At 37.0% G+C, this 15,950-nt stretch overlaps 2 protein-coding genes across 4 annotated transcripts in view; one reads left to right on the top strand and one right to left on the bottom strand.

The window, feature by feature from the left end:
* Positions 1-15,950, top strand: part of LOC131306372 (probable disease resistance protein At4g27220) — an 86,974-nt gene that overhangs the window by 24,991 nt on the left and 46,033 nt on the right. The gene's annotated exons all lie outside the window — the stretch shown is intronic.
* Positions 5,402-15,235, bottom strand: LOC131306375 (disease resistance protein At4g27190-like). 2 transcript variants are annotated; one of them, XM_058332581.1, is made up of 4 exons: positions 14,436-15,235; positions 13,332-13,392; positions 6,483-8,399; positions 5,402-5,752 (listed from the first exon to the last, which is right to left on the bottom strand). In XM_058332581.1, exons 1-3 carry the CDS (start codon positions 15,030-15,032, stop codon positions 6,529-6,531), a joined length of 2,529 nt encoding a protein of 842 aa, XP_058188564.1. In that variant the 5' UTR covers positions 15,033-15,235; the 3' UTR covers positions 5,402-5,752; positions 6,483-6,528. The 2 variants fall into 2 exon arrangements, with proteins under 2 accessions (XP_058188564.1, XP_058188565.1); XM_058332582.1 differs by lacking the exon at positions 5,402-5,752 and adding an exon at positions 5,802-6,404.

Below are 15,950 nucleotides of genomic sequence, written 5' to 3'. Positions count from 1 at the left end.
TCTTATTATTCTAAAGGGTCATAATTAATTCTTGTTTCTTGGGCTCTTATAATCAAGTTTCTGCTCCATAAATTCCAAACAAAAGAGCATATATTTAATTATGAAAACTCTAGAGATAAAATTTAATTATGTTCCTTTAAAATAATATATATGCACACTTTAAGATAAAATTTAAAAAAATTTAGTACTTTATTGCCGTTGGAGTTGGCTGGTACCTGGTATTGAACAGTACCGATGTAATGATCGGAATTCTGCCGGTACGAAAATTCAGAAATGCTGCTGGTAAAGCAGTTTGGGGCACAAACAGCGTATACAGCGTGCGTTTGGGATTATCTCGGGTTAATCAAAGATAATTGAAACCGTTCATTTTGTTCAATATTTTTTTGCTTAAGGTTTCCGTAAAAAATCAGCTTCATTCGACATTGATAAGAGCGCTTACGAAACGTCCAAAATTGCTTAGGAAAATTTCTAAAAAGATTTTGGACGCTTTGTAAACGCCCTTATCAATATCGGACGGAGCTAATTTTTTACGAAAACATTAAAAAAAAAATATTGAACAAAATGAGCGACTCTGATTATTTTTGTTAGACCCAAGACAGGCCCAAACGTGCATTGTCTGTGCCCCAGCTACTGTACCAATAGTAGGCCTACCGAGTTTTCTCGAAAATGAAATATACTGACCGATACCGACAGGACTAAAGAGTACGGGATTCAAATCCTTGGTAATACTTTTCCACGTTACGTAAGACTATACTGTGGTAATCACATATTCGTGACAGCGTTTCGGATTCTTTGCTCTTCTTTTCCTATGATTTACTCTCTTTATAATTTTATTCACGTGAATTTGAAATTTTAGGTACTCTCTTAGCTGTAGGAAAACAAAAACAACTCCAAGTACGAAATTAAGTATTGTTGTAAATATACATTGACAGACGAAAAAATAGAGTCCAAATTTGAAAGAAGAAAAAGACTGTGTGTAAAATTAGTACTCTTGTAACATGTGAGTCATTAATGCCTTGGTGGAATATACTCCCTCTATCCCAAATTTTTTGTCCGGTCCGTAAAACGGAATGTTAAAAATAATACAATTTTTTCAAGAAAAAATTCAAACATTTTTCACAAATTAAAAATACTCATTGATATCTAGTAAGTTGTTGAAAAACTTTTGATTTTTTCTTGCAAAAATTGTATTATTTTTAACACTCCGTTTTGCGGACCAGACAAAGAATTTGGGATGAAGGGAATATCACAATGAGATTTATTCTCGTACAGTAATATATTTGAAATTATTGACACGTCACATGGTACTCAAAATACTATCTCTAAAGAGATGTTTGGACTAACTAGATTTTTCTAGTATAGAGCACTCTGAGTGCGTAGATCGTTTTATGCAAAAGATATTAGTATATAAATTCAATAAAAGTAGATATCTGATATAGTACATTGGCTTGGAAAAAATAATGGGCATCCTTCTTAAAAAATTAATATTTTTTTTCCACAAATATGATCCAATCATATGGCTAACGGGTGTAATTGAAAAAATGCCTTGTGAATGCTCTACTAATATAGAGACGGAGCTATATAGAAAGGGGCTGGCACGGCCACCCCAGTTTCACACGAATGAATGTATATTAGGCAATATTTGGCATTCAAACAACTTGATTTTTTGCATAGATGATAAAAAAAAATAGTGATCTAATAAATGAACACTTTGGATCATAAAAATAATATCTCAATGACTTTAATTTAAAGACTACAAGAGAATTGAATCAAGTTTTTATTATTTTTTGAACTAAAAATAAAGTTCAAGGCAAAGTATAATTTTGACTGTTAATATTTTTACTAAAAAAAATACGTAACCATACAAGTTGACAACAATCTAAAAGCATTCCCTGCTAATGCAAATCCTGACTTCGCCATTATACAGATAAACTGTTATAAAATAAATGACTCAAATTATTCACATAACACGTGCTAATTGGGTCACAAATCAAAGTGTTCAAGTTATATAGTTCTTAAAGTTGCTTAGAGCATTTATAATGGGGTTTGGTATATTTGTGTGTTAAAATGTGTATTAGGATTAAAATGGGCTCCACGAGTGTGTGGAGATCACAACAGGCCTTTGATTGCGGAGCCCGATTCAATGCCATGATTGGCGGACCAATCACCGAGCGCGTGGTGTGTACGCGTGAGTTGGCCTCCACGTTACCTTTGCCTATAAAAGGAAGAATGCATCTTCAGAAGGAGGTAACTAATTTCTTCGTCTCTGAAACCCTAAATACTATCTAGAAAGCTCTTCTTCCCTCTTACTTACTTGATCGTCAGAGTGCCTATCCCGGACTCCTCATGATCCGAGTTTAGGCACTAACGCGGGTGCTAAGTGTGCAAGACTCAACCTCGCTCAAAATATACCAACCTACCCACTATTCAAGAGAGTTCAATTGGAGAAAATACGGCACCACAATATTGTTTTTGTGGTTAATGAATTACATCTTTATCGGTTTTGGGAAAAAACCTATACCCACACAAAAAAGAGATGTACAACCAATAAATTAAGCATCCTAGTCCAAATTAGTGATCCTTTTTTTACAGTTTTGACCTGACAGTGTGTTGGTGGTGTGGCTTGGTGCTTTTTTTTGTTAAAAAATTAAAGTGAAAGAGCATGTATGGTATTTGTCACTTCCGCTAAGGAGTGAAATATTGTCTCGTCATCCCACACCACTCTCTGAAAGGAGTCCCACCGTATCTAAGTCGGGACCTAAGCTAATTAATGTTCTATGACATTGAGGTGGTGTTAGTTAGGAGACTCAAACCAGCTAAGTTTTGTCCAACCAAATTCGAATTAGCTTGGTGCCTTTATGGCCGGTTGTGATCCTTGTGAATGGCTAGGTTTTTATAGTCTTCTTTTCTTTTTCTTCTTTCCTGTTTTACATTCGCTATGCTGTTCTTTTATTTTATGCTTAATTTCATCACCTTTTGTGTTTTCCCTTTTTTTTTTTCTTTTTTTTATTCCGATCTTCTGGATAAAGTGGTTAACGATTCGTTTATGCTTTTTCTTTAGTCATGTTCGTCAAAAAGGAAAAGATGTTGCATTTTAGTCATCTTCGTCAAAAAGGAAAAGATGTTAAATTATGGGTTTTCCCCTTTGTGTTTGTTGGCTTTAGATTTCGATAAAATTAAAAAATAAAATAAAATAAAATTGGCAATATTGGTTCTCTACGCTACAGCTTTGCATGATTCGGTATTTCCATCAATATGGATAGCTCTTGAATAACCAAATTGAAAATATGATTTTCTCCTCTCTTTCTCTCTCACTCAAACGTGTAAATGAATTGCTCTTCTTTTCTTTTTTTGTTTCGTCAATTGTTATCCTTGAATCGTGCTCATTTTGTGAAAGAACGATGTTACCTTGTTTTTTGATCGGCAACAAAATTTTATTAATACTTGACAAAGGGAAGAATGATGCTACCTTTGTCAATTGCTCCCTCTCTCTCTCTCTCTCTCTCTCTCTCTCTCTCTCTCTCTCTCTCTCTCTCTCTCTCTCTCTCTCTCTCTCTCTCTCTCTCTCTCAATGTGGACTATATTTCCTTAATATCCTCCTCGCATGCAGCTAAGTTTGAGGTCTACTATGTGTATTTTCTTTTTGAATCTATCAATCGTGGAGTTTTTTAACCGATATGTCATTGTGGAATGCGTTCAAGTGAGAGCGCCATGAGCTACTGACTTGTTTGTCTATCTTTGGCACCTAGACTCATCGGCAGAGGTGTTTTTTGGGCTAATTTAATTTGTTTGATTCGATCGGAGTACAGCAGTGAGAAATTTTCGAGATATTGGAAGAAATTTTTGTTGGAAGGAGAAATATATTCTGAGTTGGATTATTGCTGCTGACCTTTTATATCCAATTTGACTATCAAATGACTAATAGTTATAGCAGTTTTTTTATTTTTTATTTTTCTGGAAATTGAATTCCTCGTATTCAATATCCCATATTGATTTGGCCCCTATTGATTGTATAAGCTCCCCAATTGAATTCCATATTGAATTTGTAGGCTCCTTCTTCACCTATATGAAGGGGGCCTCTACCTCATGTTTCGACATACCTAAAAATAAGCGAACGTACGAAATAAATTTAAAACCATATTCATCACCTATTTTATACAAGCGAAGTACAATTTATTCACATAACTATCGATGTACCACAAAAATGACTTTTTTTGCTCACATGTTTTTGAATTTAAGATCTCCCAATTAGGGGCCTAAATATTGAAGTTTGCTGGAGTATATGCAGGATAAGTGTATTAAGAGGCACGTCACATAATCCTGGGCGGCTTTAATTACTGGAGGTGGTTCAAGCGAATCTCTCGAGCTAAAAAATGCACTAAAATGGTGTATTTTTGTACATGTAAATTTGGCTTCTTTTTAAAAAATATTGTAGGCGCTGAATTAATTACTCATTGTTAAAGCATCAAACTCTATAGCAATTGACAACAAGTACAGAAGTCTCAACATTATATTGAGTAATCAACCGTACGTTCTTGATAAGTATCCAATAATGCATAGTTTTGGTGTTTAAGTCCTTAGTTTTATCACTTTATGTTTAGTTAGATTAGTATTTTATTTGATATTGCGCGTAAGGTAGTTTATTTCATTTTGTAGGAAAATCGCGTAGCAAGATGGTTTTAAAGCTTAAAGCCAAGCCGGAGGCATCCAAGACTCAAGACGATCAAGAATGGAGCCACCGGGGCCCAAGAGCGAAGAGTACTCAAAGACCCGTCGGGTGACCAAGACCATTGGAAGCCAAGCCGGAAGCTGCAAATCCAAGAATTTCGAGGCCGGTACGATAGACAAAGTGTTGTATCGATACCCGTTTGCAAGCGAATCCCAGTCAGTTCGTAGACTTTGGGTATCCATACAACATTACTTGCATCGATACCAAGTGGCTACGACGGTCTAGTCAAAGCTGCTCGGTATCGATACATCGAAGGTCTACGTGGCAGATTTTTAGGACGGTTGCTGAGATATTTTGTGGGGGAGAAAGGGCGAATATATGAACATCATTATGTCACAATATCCAAGGGAGCACTTTTTAGATCTTCTTTAGGACATTTCACTAATTTGAGAGAGAGAGCGCGCGCATGCATGGTCGCATTTTTTTCCCCGAAAACCCTCTTCTTTTTTTCTTTTTTTCAAGACATAGAAAGTCTGCTTGGGAAGTTCAATCTCATTATGAACGGAAGCTCCAATTGATCAGTTCCTAAAGAGCAATCTAATCAGAGAACTCTCATATGGCAATTCCTTACCACCGGAAAATGGTGGGATAGTGCGAACGAAAGCCAAGATGAGAGAAACTTTTGAGACATTTTACAAATACCAAAATGAGCGAGCGAGCGAGAGGAAGAAAGAGAGAATAACAGAACAAATAAAGAGAGAATTTTACAACATCATCAGCGAATATTACAACAGCATCGACCAAGGCTCCACATAAGCGTGTTCACATTTCTACCAGAGGTACATAAAGTTTTGGATGTCATAGAGCATAACAAATCCTAATTATGAAATTAAGAAGGGAAAAAAATCAACGCAACCAGCAAGCCAGAATACTCAAACACGTGAAGACACATGCTGGGTAGAATATTAGATATTTGTCCAACGATAATTCCTTCCTCTACCCCTCCAAGTCTTTAAAGAGTTTCCACCGCAAGCCTGCCACTCGACGACCGATGGCAAAACGACACAGAACATCACCATTTCTCTGTATCATTATGAGAGTAAACAAAAGCATCACTCCAAGTGCCTTACGCGAAATGTATTTGCAGCCTAAATTTGGCCAATTATTTACGACGATTGTGACAAGAAAAGAGGGTATTTAGCTGGATGCATCATCTGCCCTGATACCTCAGAGGCAGAGGGTTAAGTCAGATGCTACATTTGTTCTTGCAGTATCCAAATGTGGCAGAACAATCATGAAATGAAGAGAACAAGAACAAACAAAAAGCTTTTGGCAAACACTTTGAAATCTTCTTAACCCGTAATGAACTTAGACTGCAACCAGCTACAAATTGTGTTTAAAAATACCATGCACATTGCTATTAAAATTGCTCTCTAACATTCAATGATCTAAAAAATTGTTCGTTGCTGTTGTTTAAATGACCTTGTTAATCATTTACCCTCATTTTTCGCTATCTTATTTCAAATCATCTTTTTTCTTTTGAAATTTGCCAACCACCTAACCCGCCTTAATCAGCAGTTCTAAACCATTGAAAAATCAGCAGGACCCATCAGTTTTCAGATTGCACAGATTGCTTGTGGGTGAAAAGATATTCAACCTGCAAGTATGCGTTGGTTTATCCCCGCTACGCACATACCAACAAGCATGTGAAGATACCATTCAATGGTGGCTTAGGCTGACGGCCATTGAAAGGTTCGACATTAATGATTCAGTAGACATAGATATCGGAAAAAATCAATGAATAAAAAATTACCAGGTCATTCGTAGCTTCCAACTTTACCCTGACCATGTGCAGCAATCTAGTCTTTTGTTAATTGACCCATCAGATTCCCATCCCTTCTCAAAGGGATAAAAAGACGAGCCAAATAATCTTCATGTTCCGTGCTCAGATCCGATTCATACCACTTTAATGCGTCCCACCATTCTTTCTCTCCTTTAATTACCTTCAATTTTGTACTGGAGACATCCATGGTAGAAAGCTTTTCGAGCTTTGGGCAATAAAAGATTACCATCCTCTCTAAATTTGGAGCGATGCATAAGCCACTGGAGATGCTGACCAGTTCTGGTAGCTCTAGAAGTGAAATATTCTTCAAGTTCGGGAGAAAAAGGCCAGATTCTGAGTCGGAACTTTTGAGACTAACAAGGCTGTCGATTTTTGGGCAATCTTCGACAATCAGTTCTTCCAAGTTTAAGAGATTCCTAAACATGTCGATTGTGAAAAGGGTAGTCAAATTGGGGCATGTATGCAAAGCCAAGGACTTTAGATTGGACAAAGACCCTTTTCCAACTGGCCCTTTCCAAACGCTCTCCATATTCTTCATGTAGCGAATAATCAATTTCTCCAGTGATCCAAGCACAATTGCTTCATCAAAATCTTGGAAATCTTCGGATTCACTCATACCATCTTTTCCTTGATGAAACTGTTCAGAATCAATGACGGTCCGAAACTCATTACATTCCATCACCAAGCAAAACTTCACTTCATTCATATTTTCATGCCCAAACTCGGATAGGCTGTTAGATGTCCAATGGCGCTGTAGAAAAAAAGCATTTGCATGTCTGAATACCTCGGTAACTTCATTTGGTACGTGACTTCCATTTATATACTTCAAGCCTTTCTTCAGTTTCTCCCAATTATTGAATTCCTCTTCAACATCTTGGGGTAAACGGGAAATGAAGCGCTCTGCGTGACGGCCAACTGTAAATCTGAAGTTCGCTAAACATCGAAATATTGCGAGGTTTCTCAATAGTTCAGCAGTGGGTAAAGACAATTTCAGGGTTGTCAACTCTTTTAAGCTACGCATATCGTCTATAATAGTTTCTGCTTCAACATCCCACCACTCTCCATTCGGAGTAACGTCAATGATTAACTCCTTCAAGCGTGAGAGATTTGACAAGACCCTCCTTGGAATTACTGTCTGATTTGCATATCCATAGAATGACACTTTCAAGCACGTCAAATTAAACAGTTTGGCTATCTCCTTTGGAAGACACAGAATTTCAGTCCCTTCAAGATCAAGCACCTCAAGATTCGTGAGTTCTCCAATTTCAGGTGGCAGTTCCATTAGAAGCTCGCAGCTTCTCAAGAACAATTTTTGGAGTGCTACTAATCTTGAAATGGATTGTGGCAAAGAGTTTATCTCAGTATATGACAAATCTAGCTCTTGGAGAATAGAAAAGTGGTGACAGATTGTTGGAGGAACTTCCAACGGATCACTTTTTTTTTTTTTTTTATCACAGTTCAATTCTTCTAATTCTCGTTGGTCTGAAGGAGTTCCCTCCAATTCTTTCGCTACAAACAAGATCTCCTCCAAGACTTCCTTTTCACATGAGTGTGAGAGTCCATCTGTCACTTTTGTCAAGGAGTCCTTGTCTTCTGGAGATAACTTCTGTCCTAGTGTGACTACCTCTCCCATTTTGTTCAACGGGACCAATTCCTCCATGGACAACACACCTTTTGTCCTTCTGGACCAACCGGACCAATTCCTCAGATGGTCAGATATGCTAATTGTGACATCAGAATAATTTTTTATTTTTTTGGTACTTCGGAATATTGTGGTATCAGAATCAGAATAATTGTCCACATGCAATTGCAAACATTCCGAATCTTCCTCTCCCCTTGACTTCGGATCTGGCGTGGATTTATTCAGTTTATCAGGTGTTCGGAAGACTGAAAACATAAAATAAAATAAAATAAACATTAAAAATCTGTGTTCTATGAGAGGCAATATGCAGATAACCATGATTTTAACACTAATGACTACGTCCAGTCTGTGCACATGGCGGAGCATACAGAGATCACATGTCTCACTGCAAGGAGTTGAACATATTAAGAACCTTATTATTATGTCTTATTTCATGACTGGGGACCTGCTGTGTGCGCTGTGAGGGGAGGTGGGCCCCACAGCACACGCAACATATGAAAAAGAGAATAATGGCAGTTGCATGATTATATTGGATCACATGTATCTTTAAATTTTTTGAAGGGAAAATTTAAAAAAAACCCCTGAACTCTTGGGAACTTTACAAAAAAACACCTGAATTTTAACTAATGACAAAAAGACACCTGAACTTACCATTTTGTTAACAAAAAAGCCCCCGTCGTCTAATTCTGTCAATTTGTAACGGATGGAGTTAACGGAAGGCGTAAATCTCCCTTCTTCTTTTTTACTTTTTACTTTCAAAAATTACTTTTAACTCTTTCTTTTTTTAGCAGTAAATAAATAGGCAATGAAGTTTTTTTTCCTTACTATTTATCAAAAATTATTTTAACCTCATTTTTTACTATTTACTAAAATGACTTTAACCCTCCCTTTTTTTTTACTTCCAAATTTTAAACAAACCCCCCCCCCCCCCCCCCCCCCCCCCCCCCCCCCCCCAATTTTGTATATAGTTAACAAATGGTGGTGAAAGTAATTTTTAAAAAACAGTAAGGAAAAAACTTTATTGCATATTTATTCATTACTAAAAAAGAAAGAGCAAAAAGTAATTTTTAAAAGTAAAAAATAAAATGAAGGTTAAAAAAGGGTGGGGAGTGATTTTCACACTCTCCATTTTGATAGCCACACTTTTTTTTTTAGTATTAAAAGTTTGTATTTTTTTGGCTAAAAGACAAAAAGGGAGTGTGGTTATCAAAAAAGTGAGTCTGCAAACCTTCTCCCCAAAAAAAAAAGTACTTTTAAAATTCTAAAATTGGGGCTAGGGCTTTGGTTGTAGAGACCCGTATTTATTTTAATAATTTTAATGCGAGATTATACTTTAAAATGTGAAATATGATGTGAATATGAGATTTGGGGTCAAAGTGGTAAGGTTGTTAGTGGAGGGGTGTGAGTGTGATTGAGGTTGGTGCTAGTATAAATAGGTGGGGTGTGTGTGTGTAGAGAAATAAAAATCCTATCTTCTCTCTCTTTCAGCCGACTCTCTCTCTAGCTCTCATCTCCTCCTCAACTTCTCTCTACAAATTCATCTCCTTAAACCATGATTTCGGAGAAAGTCTAAGAATTAAAGATGCTCTACGGAGCAAGAGCTTCCTATCAATCCAAGAAAAATCATCATCAGATCACTTTGGAGTTTTCTACATTTTCGGGTTGCTTGGATGGGTGACCAAGCACTTGAGAAATCGTGAAATCGAGCTTGGAGGGAGAAGTTCTTGGTGGAAATCGCGTGTTCCAAGTCGAAGGAGGAATGTTCCTTGGTGGGTTCGAATTTGAGGTCTAAGGCATGAAGGATCCTTTGGGTTTTGCTCAAAACTCATGAGGTAGGGAAATCTAACTATTCTTATGTGTTTATGAGTTAGATTGATGCTTGGATATTGAATTTAATATCCCTCTTGTTGATTGCTTGAAGTCTAATCACAAGTTTTCCCATTTTTGTTTGCTTTCCTACTGAAAATCATACCTTCATGACTCGTGGTATCAATACCTCAACATGGGTATCAATACCCACTTCAAATCTGAAAATTTCCCTCGAGGTATCGATACCTCAAATAGGGGTATCGATACCCCTGTCTTATTTTTGGCAGATTTTTCTTGTAAATTCGGACGGGCATAACTTTGTCACCCGGACTCCGCTTGGGGCAAACTTTATTTCGAAATTGATGTGCTCGGAGTCTACTTTCTGATGGTGGTGGTTTCATAATCTAATTCTTAACCTATAGAATGTTATGGCCAGAATACGACAGGCTGGTCGTGAATTGCATGTCAATTTTGGAAGTTAGGTTGTATTCAGACTTCACGGGCAATTAGATACACACCTTAAGTCGTTGGGACGGGCATGTATGTATGTTGTGGCATAGTGTGAGTGATGAATGATTGGACTATTTAGTAATTTATCGTATGGTAACGTTAATGGGTTTGTATTAAGAGGAATACGATAACATGCAAAGTATAACACATTGTTAACGATCAGAATTTGTGATATAGTAGAAGTAAGAAAGAGTGAAATAGGAAATTACGGACACCTTATGAGCAGCATATGATTTCTACGAGAATGATGATTGAAATGAATAAGTGATTGGAGATGAAACTCTTAACGATATACGGTTCGGACTCTTTACCGCGTATTTGACATGTGTTGGTGTAAATCGGTGGTATGAGATCGATGCTCTTGAACATAAGAACATGTATGATGTGAAGGGGATGGTGTGAGGTTCCCAAATGCTCGGTTATCCATCACATGATGATAAATTGAATTTGAAATGAAGAATGGTTAAAAGGAATAGGCTGGATAAGATGATTGAGTACAACTATAAACTTGAAAGGTTGACACGAGTGTGTTTATGCCAATGAGACGTGGGTTTGTGAAATGGAATGAGAGAGGGAAAGTGACCGTTCGGAAATCTAGGGTGTGTTTTAGTTTTTGAAATGAAAACGTGATAGTAAAAGGTGATATCGATAGCGTTAATGTTACTTGAGCGATAGGGATGTGGGTTCATTTTACTACATGAAAGAGTTGGAGTTGGGTGTCCTTATTGTTAAAGTGGTGAGGACAGGATTCTTTACGCATAGGTGAAATTTGAATTGATTTGATTGGTGTGTTGGTAATGTATTGTGATTAGAGAAGTGTTGGATGTTGAAATTGTTTGATTGATGAGAACTAGTGATGTGATACGTACGAATGGCATGGACCTATTCAATGGTATACATGACAACATGGTGGATAATTGAATCGTAATCATGAAAGCCACAGATCCACCGAAAGGTGTGATGCCGGAATGAACATGGGACGCACGGGGTCCCTAATGCCTACAAGTGTACAAGAAAGCCACGAATCCACTGAAAGATGTGATGCCGGAATGAACATGGGACGCATGGGGTCCCTAATGCCCGAAAGTGCACAAGAAAATCACGGATCCACTGAAAGATGGGATGCCGGAACGAACATAGGACGCACGGGTCCTTAATGCCCGAAAATGAAATCAAAGCATGTGACATAGTGAAAAAGGATAACCTTGTTATTATTTAGTATTATATTAAGATTGAAATATCAGTTTGAGTTGGTAACTTAGATTGTCTAAGATGTCGATACTAGGTTATTTTCCTTCTCATAGGCTTCCCAATCATTGGAGCTTGTTGTCCTAATATCGGTTTGAGTAAAAGACGTGCTTGTGTGGTGTGAGTTACTCATATTGACATGAAAAGTATGATAATAAGGGTAATGAGAAGGGATACGGTAAATAATGACTTGATACTTTAAGACGTGAAGTAGTTGTGTAAGTTCCTTGATGTCGATATTGTCAATCTATTTATATTGGACCTATCATGATGCCATTATATAAGATTGAGTCCTTGGATGCTTGTTTGATGTTAGTAGCGTGATAAATAGAATTTGGTAACTTGTTTTGCATGAATGTATATTTGATATTTTGTGGGGTGATACACTGTGAGAGATTTATAAGGGTATTTGCATGTTAAACTTAGAAAGAAGAAATATAGTGTAAAAGAAATTTGGTAGATGACGACTGGACACTAGAACGTAAGTCATGGGTGAGAAAGTAGTTTAAATAGTGGTAGATCAACAATAACAAAATGATGTGATAAAGGGATACGATGGAGGATACAATAGAGATTAACCTGAGTTATTTAAGATAGAAGTGGGAGTGTGTGTAGCTAAGAGTGTTGACGTGAGTGAATAAGAGTTCTATGTTTTTTTTTAAGGATTGCGTTGTAAGTTCTACCTTCAGTTAAAATACCTTTTCTCTTACTAAAATATTTTCTTGGCACTTATCCTCCCATTAGCACATAAAGTTAGATAGAGATTTTTTCTACTGGGCTAGTGTAGCCCTATCATTTTCAGGTACAAATTATAGGAGTTGACATGGCGAGCTTGTTGTACATATTTGATCAAATCTTTGAAAGGTATACGTGAGGAGCTACATTGCATCTGATTTGAAAGAAGTATTTGGAAAGATGATTATTGCAACTGTAATATTATTTTTCTTCGGATACTTGTATTCTAATAACTTGGGGCCTTCGAGTCAGGAATATAATATTTGAATTTAATTTGAGAACAGGGGAAAGTAATGTTATTTGGGTGTTATATGTATTACAGCGAGGACTTTATTTACTAAAAGTGATTATTATTTATATTAAAAATCGACGGCATGACATTGGCAGCTAATTGTGGGGTTGATTGATGGTGTGAGGTTGAATTTCTGAAGAAAAAAAATAGAGGGAGAGAGAGAGGGGAAAAGATAAAATTTGAAAGTAAAAAAGGAGTTATTTTTGTAAATAGTAAAAAATAGGGTTAAAATAATTTTTGATAAATAGTAAGGAAAAAATAATTTTATTGTGTATTTATTTATTACTTAAAAAAAGTTAAAAGTAATTTTTTGAAGTAAAAAGTAAAAATAAAAAAAAAGGAAGGTTAATGCTTTCTATTAGCTCCATCCATTACAAATTGACAGAATTAGACGGTGGGGGTTTTTTTGTTAACGGAATGGTAAGTTCAAATATCTTTTTGTTATTAGTTAAAATTCAGGTTTTTTTTGTAAAATTTTTTAAAAGTTCAAGGGCTTTTTTGAAATTTTTCCTTTTTTGAAAGGCTAGAATATAGTTTTATATAAATGTGCTTCATGTGACAACCAATGGCTTATCAACACAACCTGATGAAAAGAGTCCACCAGATGATTTCTCTTTACGTTGATCCTTTCCTTCATCTCCAACCTGTTCCAAATACGTAAAATGTCAAGAAATGACAGAAAAGCATAATGTGGAATGGAACACGTTTTTTGTACATGAGAACCAACGTTCAAAACTGCAAAAGGTCCAATCAATGTCAGTCAAAACCATAACCTCCTTTGCTATTTGTTGCCGGACTCCTATTTGATCCTCTCCTCCATTCTCCCTCCTCTCGCCTCTTACCCATCTCCTTCAAAAACCCAAACCAGAACACCACGACTCTTACCTTACCAATTTTATAATGAGTGCTGCTATGGGTATATACACTCAGGCGCTGATTCAGCTAAAGCACGTGACCCTCTTGGATTTATGAGGATTTTTGGTGTGTGAATCGAAATATGACGTTATATATGTGTGTATGTATACACACCCAAAATAGAGAAGATTGGCTTCCAGTTTAGGTAGTATGATCTTTATCTTCCACTTGAGTGGGCGCAGGTTCGAAACCTACTGCCGCCTTTCGAATATCCTGTTTTTTTGACAGAGTTACGCGAGTGGGGAAAAAAACTCTTCCGGGTCTGCAGCTACTAGGAGTTGAACCAATAGACTAGGTGGTTGGTATACCACAAAGCCAACCCATACGATTCTGCCAATAACACAAATAAAAATGTAAGAAATGTTTTTTTTTTTTAACGCATGTTCTCTTTACATTGGATTGTCAGTAATTTAATTAAGTTTACCCTCGAAAGGTGATCCCTCTGTCCGAAATTTCTGAATCTACCACTTCATACAATCATGTAAATACACTGCGTACATACACACTTTAAACCCGTCTCGAGTCTTAAAAAAAATTCGTTCATTTTGTTCCAAATAGTTTGTTTACGATCCCTGTAAAAATAAACCCAGTTCAAGAACAGTAAAAGCGTTTACGAAATATTCATTTTTGCTACTGAATTGCCTGAATTCTAAATCTAATCACAATTAAAGAAGATATTCTTCCAATGCAAAAATAATAATAATAATAATAATAATAATAATAATAATAGAAAAAGTGGAAATCAATAACTTGGTGAAGTGGAGAAACTTACTGTTTTAGTTGCAGGAGCAACAGTAGCCGCCACATCAGGAGCACCACCGCTACTGCTACCACCCACCGACACATTTTCCGCCGCCGTTGCCCTTTTCCGCTTCTGATTATACGGTATCCCTCTCGCCTTGGCCTGATCATCCCTAACCTCCCTCAAATAAAACCGAACCGCCGTCGCCCTGAACGGGTTCGACTCGGGCTGCCCCCCGTTCTCTTCGTAAGCGGCTCTTAGCCGTTCGACGACCGCGTCGAGGCTCCCCCACGCCTGCCTCAACGGGCACGTGCACGGGGAGGGCGGGTTCGGGTTCCCGAAGAACAGGCACCCCGTCAAGTGCACCTTCGTTTTGCCGAACTGGTCAAGGTACCTGAGGAACTCGAGCACGTGCGCTCCGCTGCAGCGTGACGGCTTCAGCGGCGGCTTTTGGTTCCTCGAGTACTGTAAGAACGTGTTCCAGTCTCGTCGCTTTTGTGACTCGTACCGGCTCGGCGGCACAGCCGTTGACCCGGTCTCCGCCGATTTTCCTCCGCCTGGAGTGGTCGATGATGGAACCTCGCCGTCGGTCGGGTCGGGCGATCCGGCTACGGCTACTGAATCCATGGATTTTCAATCTTTTTAATTGAACATGAAATTCAACAGGCTCTTACTGAATTCGATGAATTTGTCGATCCAATTGTGGGTTGTATCCTCTTGTTGTTTTGGATATTTTTGTCGACTGGAGCGGAGGATTTTTTTTTTCACGTGAAAGGAAGATTTGTGTGTTACTTTGGATTTCTAGTCTATTGGTAATTTGGTTTGTCTTTTACGCTTTCGTTTCTGCCCCGTTCCGTTTGCCTTTGGTTGGTTTTGTTTCATTTCCATCTTCTGAGTATTTTAGTTTTTGTAGTGGGTGGAAAAAAAAAATAGAGTAATAATTGGAAAGAATGATAATGAGTAGAGAAAGATAGAGAGAAATGAAAATAATAATTGAAGAAATATAATAATTAATAATTGAAGAAAAAAATAAGCTAATGATTAGAAAACAAAAATAAAACAGAGTTAAAATGAAAAACGAACAAAGCTTAACTTTTAGTAGTACAATTTTTTTTGAAGTGTTTTTTAAAAAAATCACGTTCGTTAGTTTTACGCTAAATTTTTATAATTTATTGTTTCGTCTGGACGTGAAGAATTGAAAAGGTAAAAAATAATAATTTATTTTTACCTTAATATTTTTAAAAATATTCAATTTTAAGAAGAAAAATTAAGTTTTTTCCCCCCAGAAAGTGGTTATTTTCTGTAGCCAAACAGAAAGGGAAACCGATAATGCAACATCTTTTCCTTTTTGATGAATGAACATGACTAAGTGCCTGTTTGGGCGCCAAATTTTTCACTTCTCATTTTCTGCATGTTTGGCTGGCTATTCCGTCGGGAGGGCTAATGTATTTTTAGAAAACGAGTTCACGATTTTTTTATTTCTAGAGGGAAAGAGGTCCTTTTTGCATTCTCTTTTTTTACTTATTTTGCTTGAAGACAATAATG

The sequence above is a fragment of the Rhododendron vialii genome, chromosome 11a, assembly GCF_030253575.1.
Source record: "Rhododendron vialii isolate Sample 1 chromosome 11a, ASM3025357v1".
Taxonomy (NCBI): domain Eukaryota; kingdom Viridiplantae; phylum Streptophyta; class Magnoliopsida; order Ericales; family Ericaceae; genus Rhododendron; species Rhododendron vialii.
This window is presented reverse-complemented; position numbering and strand designations above follow the sequence as displayed.

Coding starts and splice junctions, on each gene's coding strand:
- LOC131306375 (XM_058332581.1), bottom strand. CDS start 15,032: ATGGATTCAGTAGCCGTAGCCGGATCGCCCGACCCGACCGACGGCGAG. Junction 13,393..14,435: donor TTGCTCCTGCAACTAAAACA/GTAAGTTTCTCC, acceptor TATTTGGAACAG/GTTGGAGATGAAGGAAAGGA. Junction 8,400..13,331: donor TGGTGGACTCTTTTCATCAG/GTTGTGTTGATA, acceptor TTATGTTTTCAG/TCTTCCGAACACCTGATAAA.